At 44.6% G+C, this 21,278-nt stretch overlaps 1 protein-coding gene across 3 annotated transcripts in view; it reads right to left on the bottom strand.

Annotated features, from left to right (window-relative positions):
- The window catches only part of NSMF (NMDA receptor synaptonuclear signaling and neuronal migration factor), a 35,998-nt gene extending 14,995 nt beyond the window's left edge, over window positions 1–21,003 (bottom strand). For 2 of the 3 annotated variants that reach the window (XM_069942796.1, XM_069942794.1), the window contains exons 1-3: window positions 20,811–21,003; window positions 7,599–7,660; window positions 1,235–1,717 (exon numbers count right to left, since the gene is read on the bottom strand). In XM_069942796.1, the coding sequence (XP_069798897.1) occupies window positions 1,235–1,717; window positions 7,599–7,660; window positions 20,811–20,881 (616 nt within the window). In that variant the 5' untranslated portion in view covers window positions 20,882–21,003. The remainder of the gene's footprint in view (window positions 1–1,234; window positions 1,718–7,598; window positions 7,661–20,810) is intronic. The other variant, XM_069942795.1, reaches the window with a different exon arrangement.
- Window positions 21,004–21,278: the final 275 nt, after the last annotated feature.

Raw genomic sequence — 21,278 nt, 5'->3', positions numbered from 1 at the left:
GCATCCGCAAGTGACACACCTTTACACAGCACGATAAATCAAGCGGTTGGGCTGCACAAACAATCCTTGTGAAGCCATGAAAACTAACAGCTCGGATACATCTGTCTGTGCTGTCAGTATGCAGACCACAGAGCAGTACTTACCTAGTACGCTGCAGCTGTGATCCAGCATTCTGTTATCGGCTCTCCTGTCCAGCCGCTGTGTCTTCTGGCCACCTCCTCCGGCTGTCAACCATTCTAGAGGAGACAGTCTGCAGATACAGTGGCTGGACAGGAGCCAGAGAATAGCATGTCAGATCACAGCAGCAGCGTATTAGGTAGGTATGTACTGCTGTGAGGCCTCCAAACGTACAGCACAGCTCTATGTATTTCCTATATGTACAGTATCCTATATACATATATCTGTGCTGTCAGCTTCCATGGCTGCACAAATGATACAAGGATTGTTTGTACAACCCAGCCGATCGATAGAATACGTGCTTTCCGTTTGCCTTTATTGTTATTGGCGCCACATGCGCTGTTTACACAGGAAGATGTGTGGCCGCTGGCAATTTTGAAATTTTTAGGTATGTGAGGAGCAGGCGTTTTTCCTGCTGATCGCTTTCACTTTTACAGGGGCCAATTATTGGCCGCAGGAACGTTTCTTGCATCGTTCTTGGTCAGCAATCGGCCCGTGTAAAACTTTCTTTACTAAGATGGAACTCTGTAAGAGATGGAACTATGCTTTTTCTTTCCTATACAAAAACTTAAAGGGCTTGTCTACTTTCATGAGTCTTCATCTCTTGGCTGGACTGGGGAGTGGTTACCAAGAGTGTCTCTTGTTGTGGAGGACCCATTCTGTCCTGTATTACGCAGACAGTCCATTGATTCTAGTGGGCACGGTGTACTACTAGTTTTCTCCTGTGGGGGCACTGCAGGGAAATACTGTACACTTTACTGCTCAGGACACTTTGGGTCTCTTGATAATAAAAGTGGAAAACTAGAGATGAGCATTGTTCGACATTTGAATACCGGTGGCTGAAGAAGTTGGATGCCGCCCTATGTGGTATCTATGTTTTCCCAGACTCCCTGGGGCTGCATCCAACTTCTTCAGCCACCGGTATTAAAATGCAGAACCATTGAACTACAGCATGCTCAAGTTGTGCTCAAGAGGAGTTGCGCTCATCTCTATGGAAAACCCCTTGAAGGAGTTGGGCCTGGGGCAGGAACCTGTTGAGTGGTCAGTGGTCACTCACCAGATACTCTATCGATGCTGTACATGCGTTCCAGCTTCTTCTTGCGCCAACCAGACTCATTAGATTGGTGTTGTTCTAGATCGAATGAGCGCTGTGTCGGCACGGCGAGTCTGGCACAGTTTGGGCACTCTTTGGAGTTCTGTCGGCTTCCTGACCAACTTTTACAAGGCCTTGTGATATTGTGTGCGCTGCCTGAGTTTTGCAGGGGATGATGATGATGATGGGAGTGATGGTGATGCTGCCTATCGTCCTGCTCGGTCTTCATCACCACCAGCTCCATGCTGTCGCTCTCGTGGTCGGATAACATGGGCCTCTCTCCGGAGATGGTGTACACTCGAGGCTTTGGTCCTTCGCTGGTCAGCTGCTCTCCGCGTTCCTCAGAAAAACTTCTCTCCAGCTTGCTGTCCGAGATGGCAGAGAGACGGCGCTTGTTCTGAGAAGCCTGGAGCATTTCTGGGGAATCTTCTTGGACGAGGAGATGATCTGTGGGAGCCAAGAAGACAATGAGAAGTCCCGGTGAACGGTAAACAATCAAACTATGGATGAATGAAAATTAACTACATTAAAGAGGTACACTCACATGAACTGTGTCAAAAAGTTATACAGATTGTAAGTTATTTCTATTTAAAAATCTTCAAACTTCCAGTACTTATCAGCTGCTGTATGTCCTGCAGGAAGTGGTGTATTCTTTCCAGTATGAAACAGTGCTCTCTGCTGCCACCTCTGTCCATGTCAGGAACTGTCCAGAGAAGGAGAGGTTTTCTATAGGGATTTGCTGCTGCTCTGGACAGTTCCTCACATGCACAGAGAGCACTGTGTCAGACTGGAGAGAATACACCACTTCCTGCAGGACATACAGCAGCTGATAAGTACTGGAAGACAGTTTTTTTTAATAGAAGTAAATTACAAATCTATACAATTTTAATCCAGTTGATTTGAAATCTTTTTTTTTTTACCGGAGTACCCCTTTAACATTAGAAAAGCTGGCTCCTGTATAAATGTATACCCTGCATGAGCACAGGTGGGAATAAGTTGGCTCGGTGTCTCGGTAAACATGCCACATACGTGCTGCTTCTATTCCTGTCCTATTGTCTCATCCAATGCCTGAATTTCCTAATCTGTGCCACGCCGGGGTCAGCTGCTGCGGGCAATACAATACCGATCCCCGGAGTAGACAATGCTGAAAAGGCTGAATACGAAAAAGCCGTGTCGCTGTATTTAAGACTGGAACACCGCTAATTAAAACCTGCCTCCCAATAATTAAATCCGGCTGCGGCCCAATGTTCTGCTCCCAGCTCGCACTGCGCCACATGTAGCACCCGGCCTCCTGAGACTGACACAATCTCTATTATATGAGAAGGGAGAAGCTGCTAAAAGCCGCCATGTGCTTCTTATTGGGAATTCAGCAGGAGAGACAGATTGGTCTAATGCTACATGACGGAGGTAATATTAACTCCTCACTACTGCCTGGGCCGGGTATGGCGTACACGCCGAGTGTTCAAGGGAAGGTTCAGAGGCCACAAATCTTATTAAGTAGAACATGATTGGGAAGCGTGGCCCAGAAAGGTTGGAGGAATTTACTTTATTAGGACGAGGCGGCAGAAGAGCAGGGTATAAATATATCAGAGGGCGATACAGGGGCCTGTGTAATAAGTGTATGGGGGAACGTACAGATAATAGGAGGACACTGCGCGTTATCCTGGGCTATAAGACACTGACACTTGGGGTACAGGATAGTGACACTAGGGGTACAGGATAGTGACACTAGGGGTACAGGATAGTGACACTTGGGGTACAGGATAGTGACACTTGGGGTACAGGATAGTGACACTTGGGGTACTGGATAGTGACACTTGTGGTACAGGATAGTGACACTAGGGGTACAGGATAGTGACACTTGGGGTACTGGATAGCGACACGCTGACACTTGGGGTACAGGATAGTGACACTAGGGGTACAGGATAGTGACACTTGTGGTACAGGATAGTGACACTTGTGGTACAGGATAGTGACACTAGGGGTACAGGATAGTGACACTTGGGGTACAGGATAGTGACACTTGGGGTACAGGATAGTGACATGCTGACACTTGGGGTACAGGATAGTGACACTAGGGGTACAGGATAGTGACACTAGGGGTACAAGATAGTGACACTTGGGGTACAGGATAGTGACATGCTGACACTTGGGGTACAGGATAGTGACACTAGGGGTACAGGATAGTGACACTAGGGGTACAGGATAGTGACATGCTGACAGTTTGGGTACAGGATAGTGATACTTGGGGGACAGGATAGTGACACTAGGGGTACAGGATAGTGACACTTGGGGTACAGGATAGTGACACTTGGGGTACAGGATAGTGACACTTGGGGTACAGGATAGTGACACTAGGGGTACAGGATAGTGACACTAGGGGTACAGGATAGTGACACTTGGGGTACAGGATAGTGACATGCTGACACTTGGGGTACAGGATAGTGACACTAGGGGTACAGGATAGTGACACTAGGGGTACAGGATAGTGACACGCTGACACTAGGGGTACAGGATAGTGACATGCTGACAGTTTGGGTACAGGATAATGATACTTGGGGTACAGGATAGTGACACTAGGGGTACAGGATAATGACACTTACACTAGGGGTACAGGATAGTGACACTAGGGGTACAGGATAATGACACTTACACTAGGGGTACAGGATAGTGACACATGGGGTACAGGATAATGACACTTACACTAGGGGTACAGGATAGTGACACATGGGGTACAGGATAATGACACTAGGGGTACAGGATAGTGACACTAGGGGTACAGGATAGTGACACATGGGGTACAGGATAGTGACACATGGGGTACAGGATAGTGACACTTGGGGTACAGGATAGTGACACATGGGGTACAGGATAGTGACACATGGGGTACAGGATAGTGACACTTGGGGTACAGGATAGTGACACTAGGGGTACAGGATAGTGACACTTACACTAGGGGTACAGGATAGTGACACTCGGGGTACAGGATAGTGACACTAGGGGTACAGGATAGTGACACTAGGGGTACAGGATAATGACACTTACACTAGGGGTACAGGATAGTGACACTCGGGGTACAGGATAGTGACACTAGGGGTACAGGATAGTGACACTAGGGGTACAGGATAATGACACTTAGGGCCCTATTCCACCGGACGATTATCGTTTGCATAATCGTTAACGATTAACGATCTCAAACAACCGCTATTGCGAAAGACCTGAAAACGTTCACTCATTTCCATGGAACGATAATCGTTACTTATGATCGTAATTGCGATCGTTTCTTCTTCCGTATTTATTCGCTATTGCGTTCGTATCTATTGCGAACGACCGAACGATGTCTTATTCAATACGAACGATTTGCGAACGTTTTGCGAACGAGCAACGATAAAAATAGGTCCAGGTCTTATAAAGCGATCAACGATTTCTCGTTCGGTCGTTAATCGTTACTGCATTTCAACCGAACGATTATCGTTTAGATTCGAACGATTTAACGATAATCTGAACGATAATCGTCCGGTGGAATAGGGCCCTTAGGGCCCTATTCCACTGGACGATTATCGTTAGCATAATCGTTAACGATTAACGATCTCAAACGACCGCTATTGCGAAAGACCTGAAAACGTTCACTCATTTCCATGGAACGATAATCGTTACTTATGATCGTAATTGCGATCGTTTCTTCTTCCGTATTTCTCCGCTATTGCGTTCGTATCTATTGCGAACGACCGAACAATGTCTTATTCAATGCGAACGATTTGCGAACGTTTTGCGAACGAGCAACGATAAAAATAGGTCCAGGTCTTATAAAGCGATCAACGATTTCTCGTTCGGTCGTTAATCGTTACTGCATTTCAACCGAACGATTATCGTTTAGATTCGAACGATTTAACGATAATCTGAACGATAATCGTCCGGTGGAATAGGGCCCTTACACTCGGGGTACAATGCTTGCATGTAACTACGCAGTGTCATCCCCCAGTGTAATTTCTCTGCATGATACATTCCACCTTCTCTGGCTTCTCCCCCAAGTTCCATATAAAAGACATGATATTTGGTTTCTTACAGTAACTCATCCAAGTTTGGCTCCAACAAGATGATTACAGATGATATCCTGCCTTTGTGTGGATTTGGCCCCTGAGCCGCTGCTCCCCCCCTCCCCCCCACTTTCTTCAGATAAATGCCGTTTTCCTGCCATGACGGATCATCTATGTCGGTGCCAAGATAACTGAGCGCCATACAAGCCTAAACTTCCAGCAATAGACATTACTCTAAAGTGATAGCCGTCCCTCAAGGTCCCCGCCACAATAAACTATTAACTAAGAATCTGAGAAGTGATGAACTTATAAGGCGCTATCTTCATAGAACTTCCAAAACAGGATGGAAATGGTTTGAACACTGCTCTATAACCTGAGAACAAGTATGTGTCCCCCCCCCCCAGCCGGATACAGGGAGCCGTCATTGTGTACAAAGTGCTCCACGCGTCTCCATCCTGAGAGAACGCAGCCTTTTGTGCTCCGTACACACCGCGCACCGGGCAGCAGCAGATTAACTTTTCTTAGAGCTAATTACTTGTTTCCATCACGGCGTACGCATGTTCTGGGCCGGTCCCCCGCCGGCCCCGCCATAATGAGATAGCAGATCAATGTAATTAGTTTCAATGAATGTTTTTTTACATACAGATGCTCCCTGTTGGAGTATCAAGCGCCACATGCAGTAGTATAAAGTGCCTGCCTGGCTATGGCTATAGAGAAGTACAACCAGGCAGCTGGCGCTCTCTTATAGAGATCTTATAGACTGATGTCAAGATCTGCAGAGTCACCTTGAACATTCTGGTCTTGTTGCTCATTTATTTAAAGTGGTGCTGAACAGAATGGCAACAACTTCACCATCACTGAGCTAGATGTTTAATTCAATCAAAGAGTAGAACTACTTTAATACCGGCAATGTAGACAACAATAAAACTACTGCAACAGTGCACTCTATAGAGAGGAATACACTAACTATAATACTGCCTCCTATATACAAGAATATAACTACTATAATGCTGCTCCTATATACAGGAATATAACTACTATAATACTGCCCCCTATATACAGGAATATAACTACTATAATACTGCTCCTATATACAAGGATATAACTACTATCATACTGCTCCTATATACAAGGATATAACTACTATAATACTGCTCCTACAGTATATACAAGGATATAACTACTATAATACTGCCCCCTATATACATGAATATAACTACTATAATACTGCTCCTATATACAAGAATATAACTACTATAATACTGCTCCTATATACAAGGATATAACTACTATAATACTGCTCCTATATACAAGGATATAACTACTATAATACTGCTCCTACAGTATATACAAGGATATAACTACTATAATACTGCCCCCTATATACATGAATATAAATACTATAATACTGCTCCTATATACAAGAATATAACTACTATCATACTGCTCCTATATACAAGAATATAACTACTATAATACTGCTCCTATATACAGGAATATACCTACTATAATACTACTCCTATATACAAGAATATATCTACTATAATACTGCTCTTATATACAAGAATATAACTACTATAATACTGCTCCTATATACAGGGATATAACTATAATACTGCTCCTATATACAAAAATATAACTACTATAATACTGCTCCCTATATACAGGAATATAACTACTATAATACTGCTCCCTATATACAGGGATATAACTATAATACTGCTCCTATATACAAGAATATAACTACTATTATACTGCTCCTATATACAGGAATATAACTACTATAATACTGCTCCTATATACAAGAATATAACTACTATAATACTGCCCCCCTATATACAGGAATATAACTACTATAATACTGCCCCTATGGATCAGAGTGTAACTACTATGTGGGCTGAGCTGTCAGGTAATGCATCTGAGATTGTAGGACTTCTAGAATATATAATTATACTCTGATATTGTAGCATGTAATGACGGTAGATGATACTATGTGTAGATATGTTTCTTATACATAGTGGGGCAGGAGGCACAGGTTACCTCATCCATTGCACGTGTATGAGAATAGCCCTGTATAATACTACTATAGTGTGGAATGAAGACACAGGGTCGTTTTTTCTATGTCACTATATGGCAGGTTGTTTCATGTAAGATTTGATACAGCAGGATAGGGCAGGACGTCCTCTCTATCTGATCACTTCATGTCCCTGAATCATCAATTATTAGTGATACTTCTGAAGGATACAAGAGAATGGGAGGCGTCTTACGTAACAGGCGGGATGTGGTCTTACCTGAGCCGTTTTGGCTGTCCGGATGAGTCTGCGACAAGTATTCTCCAAAGGCCCTCGCTGCTCTTAAAAAGAGAGAAGTGATATGTCACAATCATCTGCATCATATCCACACTGACAGCCACAGCATGAGAACGAGCAATCGTGTATAAAGGAGCTCTCCGAGACTGGGGAAGCAGCAGCACTCCTCTGCTGTCTATTCAAATCAATGGGGAGGAGCTGCAATACCAGACACGGCCACTGAAATTATGTGGCGCTCTTTAGTTGTCTCTTCTCAAAGTTTAAAGGGGTACTCCAGCGAATGTTTTTTTCTTCTTTTAAATAGCCTGGTGTCAGAAAGGTACATAGATTTGTAATTTATTCTAGTTATAAAATCTCCACTTTTCCATTACTTATCAGCTGCTGTATGTCCTGCAGAAAGTGGTGTATTCTCTCCAGTCTGACACAGTGCTCCCTGCTGCCACCTCTGTCCATGTCAGGAACTGTCCAGAGCAGCAGCAAATCCCCATAGAAAACCCCTCCTGCTCTGGAGAGTCCCTGCCATAGACAGAGGTGGCAGCAGAGAGCACTGTGTCAGACTGGAAAGAATACACAACTTCCTGCATGACATGCAGCAGCTGATAAGTACTGGAAGACTGGAGATTCTAAAACAGATGCAAATTACAAATATATAGAACTTTCTGAAACCCGTGGATTTGAATGTAAAAAAGATTTTCACTGGAGTACCCCTTTAAATGGAGTGAAAGCAATGGCGACACAAATGTAAGAAAGAGATGAAGCAGCCTTCCAGATCAGCAGGCACACATGTACATGGCTATACAGTGCTCCCTAAGCATACAGTACCTGTATACAGAGAGTGTAGGAGTGTGTATACGGCAGGTGCACTTTATGCATGAAAAACTGCTGAGTGTTATAAATGTTACCTCTGTGACTAAGTAATTGAATGATATGAAGCAGCAGGGACAGAAAATTAATCACCTCACATTTCCACCGCCACACCATGAATTACTGAATAATGTAACAAGATAATATATAATGTATCATTACTGAATTCTGCCACTAATACAAGGTCCTTGCTGTGTCACAAATCTGCCCTGTGGGAATCTGCAAACACTCCATCTACATAACCTATGAGACGCAGTATTATAGTAGTAATATTCCTGTATACAGGAGCAGTATTATAGTAGTTATATCCCTGTATATAGGAGCAGTATTATAGTAGTTATATTCCTGTATATAGGAGCAGTATTATAGTAGTTATATCCCTGTATATAGGAGCAGTATTATAGTAGTTATATTCCTGTATATAGGAGCAGTATTATAGTAGTTATATTTCTGTATATAGGAGCAGTATTATAGTAGTTATATTCTTGTATATAGGATCAGTATTATAGTAGTTATATTCTTGTATATAGGAGCAGTATTATAGTAGTTATATTTCTGTATATAGGAGCAGTATTATAGTAGTTATATTCCTGTATATATGGGGCAGTATTATAGCAGTTATATTCCTGTATATATGGGGCAGTATTATAGCAGTTATATTCTTGTATATAGGAGCAGTATTATAGTAGTTATATTCCTGTATATAGGGGGCAGTATTATAGTAGTTATATTCTTGTATATAGGGAACAGTATTATAGTAGTTATGGTTCAGGGAAGAAAAAGAGTGCTGCACCTCACACCTATGGCTGATACTAGTACCTCTCGGCTGCATAAAAAACATCAGAATTCTGTATGTGAATTGATCAAGCCATACTGCCCCATGTACCGCGTGCAGGTATCTGATACACATGGGTCCCTACACTAAGTCCACACTGTGCCGGTCAGCGACCACCACCCCCGCAGGCGTGCACAGTCAGGGAAGGGAGGCCATGGAACGGCCCTGCAACCCAGACTTGTGCTGTTTGGGGGCGACCTTCTCCGCCGGCGGTGCTGGCCGGGTTCTGGTGTGGTGTTTTTGGGTCTGGTCCTGTGGCATGGGGGTCGCAGGGCCGTCCCATGGCCCCCCTTCCCTGACTGTGCACGCCTGCAGGGGTGGTGGTCGCTGACTGGCACGGTGTGGACTTAGTGTAGGGACCCATGTGTATCAGATACCTGCACGATGGTACATGGGGCAGTATGGCTTGATCAATTCATACACAAAATTCTGATGTGTTTTTTATTTAGCCTAGCGGCACTAGTATCAGCCATAGGTGTGAGGTGCAGCACTCTGTTTCTTCCCTGAACCGCATTATAGTAGTTGTATTCCTGTATATAGGAGCAGTATTATAGTAGTTATATTCTTGTATATAGGAGGCAGTATTATAGCAGTTATATTCCTGTATATAGGAGCAGTATTATAGTAGTTATATCCCTGTATATAGGGGCAGTATTATAGTAGTTATAGTCTTGTATATAGGGGGCAGTATTATAGTAGTTGTATTCCTGTATATAGGAGCAGTATTATAGTAGTTATGCGGTTCAGGGAAGAAACAGAGTGCTGCACCTCACACCTATGGCTGATACTAGTGCCGCTAGGCTTAAATAAAAAACACATCAGAATTTTGTGTATGAATTGATCAAGCCATACTGCCCCATGTACCTCGTGCCGGTATCTGATACACATGGGTCCCTACACTAAGTCCACACCGTGCCAGTCAGTGGCCACCAACCCCGCAGGCACGCACAGCCAGGGAACGGGGGCCATGGGACGGCCCTGCGACCCCCATGCCGCAGGACCAGACCCAAAAACACCACACCAGAACCCGGCCAGCACCGCCGGCGGAGAAGGTCGCCCCCAAGCAGCACAAGTCTGGATAAGGAATTACACTCACCATAGCTGCAGCAAACAGAATGGGAAAAAACAGGAGGGATTAAAACCATGTGCACTCAGGTGTCTCCTGCTAATTGCGGTCATGTGGGTCTCACCAGCTAGCACTCCTTTATAAGACCCACATGACCAAAATTAGCAGGATATGCCTGTGCTCACATGTCTGGACCCTATGTCTTCCCCATTCTGTGAGAGCAGCAATGGTAAGTGTAATACCATATCCATACTTGTGTCGTTTGGGGGCAGCCTTCCCCGCCGGTGGTGCTGGCTGGGTTTTGGTGGGGCTTTTTGGGTCTGGTCCTGTGACATTGGGGTTGCAGGGCCATTCCATGGCCTCCCTTCCCTGCACGTGCACGCTTTGCGGGGTTGGCGGTCGCTGACCGACACGGTGTGGAGTTAGCGTAGGGACCTGTGTGGACCAGAGGACCTGCGCGGTGGTACACGGGGCAATATGGCTTGATCAATTCATATACAGACACTCTGGTGTTGATTTTTAATATAGGCCTGGCGGCATTAGTATCAGCCATAGATGGGATGTGCAGCCGTTCCATTCTCTCCAGTTTCCGTGTATTATAGTAGTTATATTCCTGTATATAGTAGCAGTATTATAGTAGTTATATTCCTGTATATAGGAGCAGTATTATAGTAGTTATATTCCTGTATATAGGGAGCAGTATTATAGTAGTTATATTCCTGTATATAGTAGCAGTATTATAGTAGTTATATTCCTGTATATAGGAGGCAGTATTATAGTAGTTATATTCTTGTATATAGGAGCAGTATTATAGTAGTTATATTCCTGTATATAGGGAGCAGTATTATAGTAGTTATATTCCTGTATATAGGAGCAGTATTATAGTAGTTATATTCCTGTATATAGGAGCAGTATAATAGTAGTTATATCCCTGTATATAGGAGCAGTATTATAGTAGTTATATTCCTGTATATAGGAGCAGTATTATAGTAGTTATATTCCTGTATATAGGAGACAGTATTATAGTAGTTATACTCCTGTATGTAGGGGCAGTATTATAGTAGTTATATTCCTGTATATAGGAGCAGTATTATAGTAGTTATATTCCTGTATATAGGAGCAGTATTATAGTAGTTATATTCCTGTATATAGGAGCAGTATTATAGTAGTTATATTCCTGTATATAGGAGACAGTATTATAGTAGTTATACTCCTGTATGTAGGGGCAGTATTATAGTAGTTATATTCCTGTATATAGGGAGCAGTATTATAGTAGTTATATTCCTGTATATAGGAGCAGTATAATAGTAGTTATATCCCTGTATATAGGAGCAGTATTATAGTAGTTATATTCCTGTATATAGGAGCAGTATTATAGTAGTTATATTCCTGTATATAGGAGACAGTATTATAGTAGTTATACTCCTGTATGTAGGGGCAGTATTATAGTAGTTATATTCCTGTATATAGGAGCAGTATTATAGTAGTTATATTCCTGTATATAGGAGCAGTATTATAGTAGTTATATTCCTGTATATAGGAGCAGTATTATAGTAGTTATATTCCTGTATATAGGAGACAGTATTATAGTAGTTATACTCCTGTATGTAGGGGCAGTATTATAGTAGTTATATTCCTGTATATAGGAGCAGTATTATAGTAGTTATATTCCTGTATATAGGAGTAGTATTATAGTAGTTATATCCCTGTATATAGGGAGCAGTATTATAGTAGTTATATGCACAAGCAAATAGATGTGTTGGCACTATCAGTGACCCGTGATTTGTGTGGAGCTGTTTATGTTTTCAGATTAAGTGTCTTTGTGAGATGAGGAGCGTTGTAGTCTTTGTTGGCTGAGTAATCTCAGTGACATTCATGCATTACAGTGGTGCTCAGCGTAAATGAGAAAGCAGTTCATTTAATCAGCACAAGCCATTGAGGAAGTAAAGACCAGCGGCACTCACCGGGTTAATGCAGTTGTGATGATTTATTGATACGATGTCATCTTGCAGATAAGCTCAGGGCAGGGGGAGACAGGTCCAGAGGTGCTGTGCACCGTGCACAGCACCTCTGGACCTGTCTCCCCCTGTCCTGAGCTTATCTGCAAGATGACATCGTATCAATAAATCATCACAACTGCATTAACCCGGTGAGTGCCGCTGGTCTTTACTTCCTCAATGGCTTGTGCTGATTATAGTAGTTATATTCCTGTATATAGGAGTAGTATTATAGTAGTGATATTCCTGTATATAGGAGCAGTATTATAGTAGTTATATTCCTGTATATAGGAGCAGTATTATAGTAGTTATATTCTTTTACATACAAATATACCGCTAATGCTAATATTACTTTCCATGTAATTGCTCTGTATGGGCAGTGAGGTCCACAGACCACTCTATATACATTTACCAGCTTAGATGTCAGTACAGTGAAGCGTACTATTGCAGTGAGTGATGGGCGATGTAACAATGAGCGGCTTGCTGAAGGGTAATGCATTGTCTGTCTCGGTAATATTGTTACTGGGATTCAATTGCTCTGAGCTGTTGTCTTTTGGAGGCAATCTTCTTCTATCTTCCTGTTATATGTTCCCCCACGGTGGATGGGATAGAGCCACTGCACCTGATTTATATAACTATACATCACATGAGTCCATGCAGCCTGAAGGTCACTGTACCAGGCAGGTGACAACCATTATAAAATGGTGTTCAGCTGGGTCAGTGGCGTTTCTGTAAGCAAGGAGGAGACTTCATGCAGTGTCTTGCAAGAAATGACCATTTTTCAACATTTTGGGGCAATGATAGACAGACGTCTTTCATGAGTCCCTCAGCCATCACATAGCAGCTGGTTGTAGAAGACAGCTACTGTAAAGATATGGATGCCTCCGAGCTCCGGCCTCTCTGGAGGATGCCTCCGAGCTCCGGCCTCTCTGGAGGATGCCTCCGAGCTCCGGCCTCTCTGGAGGATGCCTCCGAGCACCGGCCTCTCTGGAGGATGCCTCCGAGCCCCGGCCTCTCTGGAGGATGCCTCCGAGCCCCGGCCTCTCTGGAGGATGCCTCCGAGCCCCGGCCTCTCTGGAGGATGCCTCCGAGCCCCGGCCTCTCTGGAGGATGCCTCCGAGCCCCGGCCTCTCTGGAGGATGCCTCCGAGCCCCGGCCTCTCTGGAGGATGCCTCCGAGCCCCGGCCTCTCTGGAGGATGCCTCCGAGCCCCGGCCTCTCTGGAGGATGCCTCCGAGCCCCGGCCTCTCTGGAGGATGCCTCCGAGCCCCGGCCTCTCTGGAGGATGCCTCCGAGCCCCGGCCTCTCTGGAGGATGCCTCCGAGCCCCGGCCTCTCTGGAGGATGCCTCCGAGCCCCGGCCTCTCTGGAGGATGCCTCCGAGCCCCGGCCTCTCTGGAGGATGCCTCCGAGACCCGGCCTCTCTGGAGGATGCCTCCGAGCTCCGGCCTCTCTGGAGGATGCCTCCGAGCTCCGGCCTCTCTGGAGGATGCCTCTGTGCACCGGCCTCTCTGGAGGGTGCAATAGCCTCTCTGGAGGATGTCTCTGGGCACCGGCCTCTGTGCATTGGATAACATACACTGACCATGTCTCTGCTTCTCCTTCCAGGCTGGTAATGAGAATAACACACTGAAGGCTGCAGGAGGCCGATTGTTCTAATGAAGATTATAATGGAGAGGCTGGATGCTGATTACCCAGGCGGTAACCTTCAGCCAAATCCCCTGTTTAGTGAATACGTCCGATCGCGGCTGCGAGGCTCACATTAGCTTCTTGGCTTGTCTCTGCCATGTCCTCTCCTTTCCTAACACCCGTAATCATCTTGTTTGCAGCCCACGCCGCATCTATAAAAATAATCCCGGTCGCTTCCACCCACAGCCGCAGCCTCCTGTTAGAGGCCCCTGTGATATGTCACTCTCTCCGAGCCGCTATAACATGGGAGACAGAGCCTGTGTGTTACAGGCCGGGTCCATTCATCCTAAAAGAATACCTGTCCAGCCTGCCTGATGGTGGCGCTCTCCTTGTTCTATGGAACTTGCAATCTCATTTCTTCAGCACCAATGATGCTAAGCAATAGAGAATGGTTGTCCCATCCATGAGGCAGGGGTCTCATACTGTAGGGGGCAGCATGTCTAACCTCCATGGTGCACTAATGGTGACACTCACAAGGAGGTGATGTCAGCTTTACCTGTGTCCTTCCCCTCTATAAGTGTACGCATGGCCGGGGGGACAATCAATGGTGTATATTATATAGATAGATAATTCTTATCTTCTCACTCCATCTAATAAAAATAAATTTAAAGGGCTTGTCCACGATTAGAAATCCTTCATAAAAAATGCTCAATTTCTACCAACGGACAGGGTGGTGCTGTTTCTGGAAGAAAGCAGCCATGTTATGCTAAGGCTCTTTTGGCCTCTCATTGTAGGTATATGCCAGGAGTAGATGTATAACTCTATTGTAATCCTTTAATGTACGCCATGGTATAGGTGCATACATGGCTAAATGACTCCCACTGTAAATAAAGATGTCTATCAGGGGGAGTATAAGGTAACCATTCCTATGTGCACCCATGATGGAAGCCTCTGATAACACGTCCCAGAGCTCACAGCAAACGTGTGCAGAAACCATCATGTGAACAGCGCCTGATCCTGTAGAAGCTGTGTAATCCTCTCCTATCAGCAGTCTTCAGTCTGGGCACTAGATGGCGCTATACTGCCTCTTCCTGCCTCATTTACAGAAAGTGTAGTGTAGTGTATTACTGTAAGTAGATTAGAGGCGGAGGAGCCATTGATTTCCTTGAAGACACATCAGAACCTATACTGTACATTGTATGGCTATAAGAGCCGGCAATAAGAACACTAATGTACTATGTGGGGAAGCACAGTGTAAATAAAGGGCTGCATCTTCCTACTGTGTATACAGGAGTGTGTGTATATATATATATATATATATATATATACACCCCTGATGCAGAGTGAGTGGATCGCTTGATGATTCTTATATTAGCAAAACACTAAAAAACATTAGATTTATAGTCTTTTCACAGTGTCGTGATCCCGTCTATAAGATACTCCACACAGTAGCAGAAGAGTATTATCCTCTACTGCAGAGTACATAATACAAACCAGGACTCCACAAAAACTGTATGCAAGGTGTGTGCCAGTAACAACTATGTCTGTCATAGGGGGGTCATGGCGGCCGATGGAAACTAGGAATTGTAGCATTATAGCATTGCTCTCTTTTTGGTGTCTACAGGTGGTGAAGACTTACATGTATGTCCACACTGACCCCACCAGCAGAATAGTGACTGCAGCTCTGGAGTATAATACAGGATGTAACTCAGGATCAGTAATGTATGTACACAGTGACCCCACCAGCAGAATAGTGAGTGCAGCTCTGAAGGATGTAACTTTGGATAAGTAATACATAATCACTCCCCCAGCAGATGTAGTTGAATCCTGGCTGAACTTTTACTACAATACAAACATTTCTGAGATTCTTTCCATTGTACATCCAGGCTGGATAACTCCTGGTATATCAGGCACTTGCCTTAGAGGGACATTTATTGTCACGGCTCCATTTGTGTAAATGAAATGACTCTTCTGGGCCTTGTAGTCCACTCTAATAATGTCCATGAGGGCTGAGACTTCTCTAGTATCTGGAGTCTCCACCAGGATGGGGCATCTCATGTAGCAGCTGGGACAGAGGGACGTTACACCCAATGTATAAATGTATCTGTAGTGATATATGGATCAGCCAGGAGTTTCTCAAGAAATATGATCTGTTAGTGATCTGGATACACTAAAGTGGAAGTTACGTTAGGCCACCGATCTCCACCCATCTGCAGGCTGTCAGGGCATGCTGGGAGTTGTAGTTTTGCAACTGGATCTATAAACTGTGTTTTCTTCTAAAATCCTAAAATCTCCAGAAAGTCCTTGAGACCTTCTCTGCCAATATGGCCGCCACATCAGCCTATCCCAGGAGGTTGTCACCCTGGCTTCTGAAGAACTTGACTGTCTATAGAGACAGGGGGGGGCGTACAGCTGAGTGGCTGCATACATGAGGGCAATGCTCAGTCAGGGAAGAGGAGAAGACATCGTCCTCAACAGACAAAATTTGGGCGACTGCACCCAATAGGTTTCCCACTTTTAAAGGTCACTCACAAAGGAAAGATGGGAAGGTGTGAGGTGTGGGGTGACGGGTTATTTTATACCATGTGTCCTCCCAGCTTTACCAATTCAAAGTGTATAAACCAGGTACGCAAAAGCTTCGGCCCTCCAGCTGTTGCTAAACTACAATTCCCATCATGCCTGGACAGCACCTTCGGGCTGGAAGGTTCCTGATCCTGAGTATAAATGATCTGATCCCTATGATATCAAACACACAATGACAACATGTAAATTCCCTCTATTGCTCCCTGTTATCAGCCATATGTCAGGATTAGCAGAGGCAGAACGTCTTCTTAGGTTTAGTGCCAGTCTGAATGTCACAGTGCCCCCACTTCAGAACCATAAGTCCTCCTGCCCTCCCAATAAATGAAGCCCGTCCTTCCTTCCTGGTAGGTTTTATCCGACCCTCCATAATAAACCCAATTATAAGCTCAATATTCCAGTCTCATCCGGTGGTCTAATATACCAATGGCGTATTAATACCTAAATAACTCTGCTCCAGCAGTCACACGGTTAACACAATGCCCTGGCACCTGGCACCATCAACCATTTCTTTTCTCTTCCATGTATTTAGGTATAGGGGGGCACATCCATAGACCGTGGCCCCCCAGTACACTGGGGCTCATGGATCTTACACCCTGTAAAGCGTCTGCACCAGACCTTCTAAGTCTCTTCCTTGGACTCTGTCCCACAGAAGCTGAGCTCAGTCACGTAACACGCAGTGACGCAGCCCGGTTACTGGCACCAGCTCGCTGCATGGTCCTGTAATCCCAGAGCACCACGCTGCCTACAGGACCCCAGCAATGGAGTCAGTCCTGAGTCTATACATCATGGACCAGACTTCGGATCAATACACTCTAAGGCAGGAGCAGGATGAGTACAGGAACAATCAGCAAATTATGGCGTTATAGTGCTAACATATAACATAGCGCTGCACAAAGCAGAAGGACTGGGGACAGATCATACAGGAAGGACAGACAGACTACATGCAAAGTGGTCCCTGGTGCAAGTGCTAACTGGTGCTACTGGTCTCCAGGCCATAATGGCAGCATCATATACACATGGCCCATCCCCATACAGACCACTACTTCACGTGAGTGTCTCCTGTGTCAAGGTCATACATAGTGTATGTGTGTGTATATATATATATATATATATATATATATATATATATATATATATATATATATATACTGTCTGGATGTCTGCATCCTGTACACTCTGCAGGAGTTTCCTATTCAGGATAATAGTATCGACCCAGGATGCATCTGATTTACTAATGCTCTGAGTTATTACACCGTGTGGCATCCTGTCATTGTAAGCTAGCAGTCAAAGAAATATATATATTATATACATATGTCCCTGATGCATATGGCTGACCAGCCGCTCATTAGGTTATAGCTTCATTCTCTCAGTCTGATTCAATTACAATACATTATATAGTAGAGGAAGTCAGACAATAGCGGGAGCAATGGTGGAAGACCTGTGGCTCTCCAGCTGCTGCCGGACTGCTGGGAGGAGTAGTTCTACCTTGTAAGACTGTCAGATGTACTAGGGCATGATGGGAGTTGTCATTCCACAGCAGCCAGCACAGTAGTCTCTAATCTACGGCAAGTGGTGCAAGACTACATCTCCCAGCATGCTCAGACACCCTTCAGCCATCTAGGCATGCTGGGAGTTGTAGTTTTGCAACAATTGGAGAACAACAATTTAGAAAACTGAGGTGTAGAGTAAAAGGTTACAGGTGATTAATTTATTTTTTTTTGGTATCTATATTTCCTATGCAGCCACCCCTATCATTACTGTGTATGGAGCAGGGAGGAGAGCCGCATTACTGGTGCCGCCACCGCTCATAGGGGGAATATGGAGCCCAGGATCTACTAATATAATGTCCGGTCTATTGTCAGCTCCTCTATCCAGCAACTGGTCACTATGGTGAAGAGCAAATGTCACAGGCTGTGCAGACCAGGGCATGATGGGAGTTGTAGTTTTACAAGTGGAGAGCCACAGGTCAGTAAACACTGGTGTAAACCAAACAATAGTGTGTATATGTGTATGTGTGTGTATATATATATCTGTCTGTATACAGTATGTGTATGATAAATTGTAACTAAACATATGGAAGGACATTAGTCATATGTTTACTGGCCATTATGTAATATATATATATATATATATATATATATATATATATATATATATATATATATATATATATATATATATCCTAGAATATAGAGATGCTATACTTTTATTAGTAGTGCTCTATAATCTCTCTCTCTCTCTCTCTCTCTCTCTCTCTCTCTCTGTATCTCATATCACTCTATCTATCTATCTATCTATCTATCTATCTGTAGCTCATATCCCTCTGTCTATCTATGTCTACCAATCTCTCTCTCTCTCCCTGTCTCTATAGAGATGCAGCAGAGATGAGTATGTTATTCGCCCTGATGGTTCTACATCTTATGGGCACAGCCAGTCTGATGGAAATAGCACATACAAGTGGCCTGTGTTCTGTAAGTGTCCCATGTTTTGTGCAGAGCACTTTCCGCCTGATGGGTTACATTTGTATATAGGTCACTGATGCAGCAGAATCTTATCACATTCCCCAAATAATCCCAATACAGTTCTCCATCCCCCCTCACACAGCTCTGTAGTAGACGTGTCCTGTATGGGCTGCCATGTAATCCCCCTGTATACTGCAGAGCCCCAGCCTTATCCCGGCCCATGACAGCTGCCCAGCTCCTTTCCATTAATAACCAGGACCAGCTCCTCACCTGTCTCCCTGACTGCACCTCTCTCTCCTGATAGTGAACCTGTCCATGTGTCCCTATGGCTGGGGACTGAGCCCTTCATCTTGACCTTGGTGTGTGTGTGTGTGTGTGTGTGTGTGTATGTATGTATGTGTGTGTATATATATATATATATATATATATATATATATATATATATATATATATATATATATATATATATATATACACATTTTTCATGGGGGCTTCTTTCTCCCTTTTTTTTATGTCCAAGAAATCTACTAATCTGATCTATATAGTTGTGAGAAGGTGAAGAATCCGCATGGTAACATATGCCATACATTCCATCTATATATATATATATATACACATATACTTACAGCCGGCATATACTGTGCAGGTGTAAGCAGGTAGAAGTGTGCTGATGTGTTTGCTGGTGTCTCCATAGAGCCGGCTCCCCTGGGTGCACTGGGTCACACTAGCATTAGGCACTGGTTGCTCTGGGTTCTCACTATTCCTATGATAACACTGTAGACTCTGCTCCAACTACCAGGGAGCGGGGATCATCTAAGGATGCAAGGAAGCTGGAGGGCAGATGATTAATAGGATAGAAGGGCACTCAGCATCCAGGGGTATAGCCAGGAATAGGGGTGCTGGTGGCTTTTACCAGGACAAGGGGTAGGCTGGTGGTCTCAGGTAAAGCGCTGTACAGCAGTCACCCACTAAGTTATGTAATATCACCAGGACCAGTCAGGTGGATGAGCAAGTGATACAGAGGAAAGGGCAGCAGTGCAGCTAACACTACAGCTATCCTCACCTGCATTTCTAAAGGCTTACAATCTAATACCCAGTATATAGACCATGCACCAATAATGCATCCTAGGCACTTGTCACACAGCTCGCAATCTAATACCCAGTATATAGACCATGCACCAATAATGCATCCTAGGCACTTGTCACACAGCTCGCAATCTAATACTCAGTATATAGACCATGCACCAATAATGCATCCTAGGCACTTGTCACACAGCTCGCAATCTAATACCCAGTATGCAGCTCTCTAATAATCAGTATATAGCACATGCACCAATAATGCATCCTAGGCACTTGTCACACAGCTTACAATCTAATACTAAGTATATAACACATGCACCAATGATGCATCTTAGACACTTGTCACACAGCTCGCAATCTAATACCCAGTATGCAGCTCTCTAATAATCAGTATATAGCACATGCACCAATAATGCATCCTAGACACTTGTCACACAGTTTACAATCTAATACTAAGTATATAACACATGCACCAATGATGCATCTTAGACACTTGTCACAGAGCTTGCAATCTAATACCCAGTATATAGCACATGCACCAATGATGCATCTTAGACACCTGTCACAGAGCTTGCAATCTAATACCCAGTATATAGCACATGCACTAGTATTGCACCCTAGGCACTTGTCACACAGCTTGCAATCTAAAAGCCCCCCAGCTGTCAATGTGCAGCACTTACCTAACTTTGGCTGCTACATGTGAGATGGTGTCATTCCTCAGTGCCTTCTTCTTGGAGACAGCTGTGCCCATCCTTGATGAAAGAAGAAATTGGGGGCCACATCCGACCAGCCCAGGGGGAGCAGCCACTATGATGAAGCTGGAGATGTGCTGGCTGCAGCAGGTGACTCCACCATCAGCCCCGGTGACCAGGAGGATCTCTGCCCAGGTTGTGGCTGAGCCTGCAGACTGTGCTGCCCCTCATTGATCGCTGCAGGAGGGAGGGGGCAGTGCAGGCAGGAAGCGGACTCCATATATGGGCAGAGGATGCGTTACCCGGTCCTCCCACTGCCGGCATGGGCGGGGCCAGGGAGAGACTGGAGACACTGTTCACTGCTGCTGCTGCTGCCCTCCATCTCCATAGTACTGAGTGAGGATGGAGGCTCCTGGCACTGCCTGCTGCTGCTGCCCTCCATCTCCATAGTACTGA

This window comes from Dendropsophus ebraccatus, chromosome 10, assembly GCF_027789765.1.
Source record: "Dendropsophus ebraccatus isolate aDenEbr1 chromosome 10, aDenEbr1.pat, whole genome shotgun sequence".
Lineage (NCBI taxonomy): Eukaryota > Metazoa > Chordata > Amphibia > Anura > Hylidae > Dendropsophus > Dendropsophus ebraccatus.
Note: the sequence above shows the minus strand (reverse complement) of the source record. Positions and strands in the feature narration are given on the sequence as shown.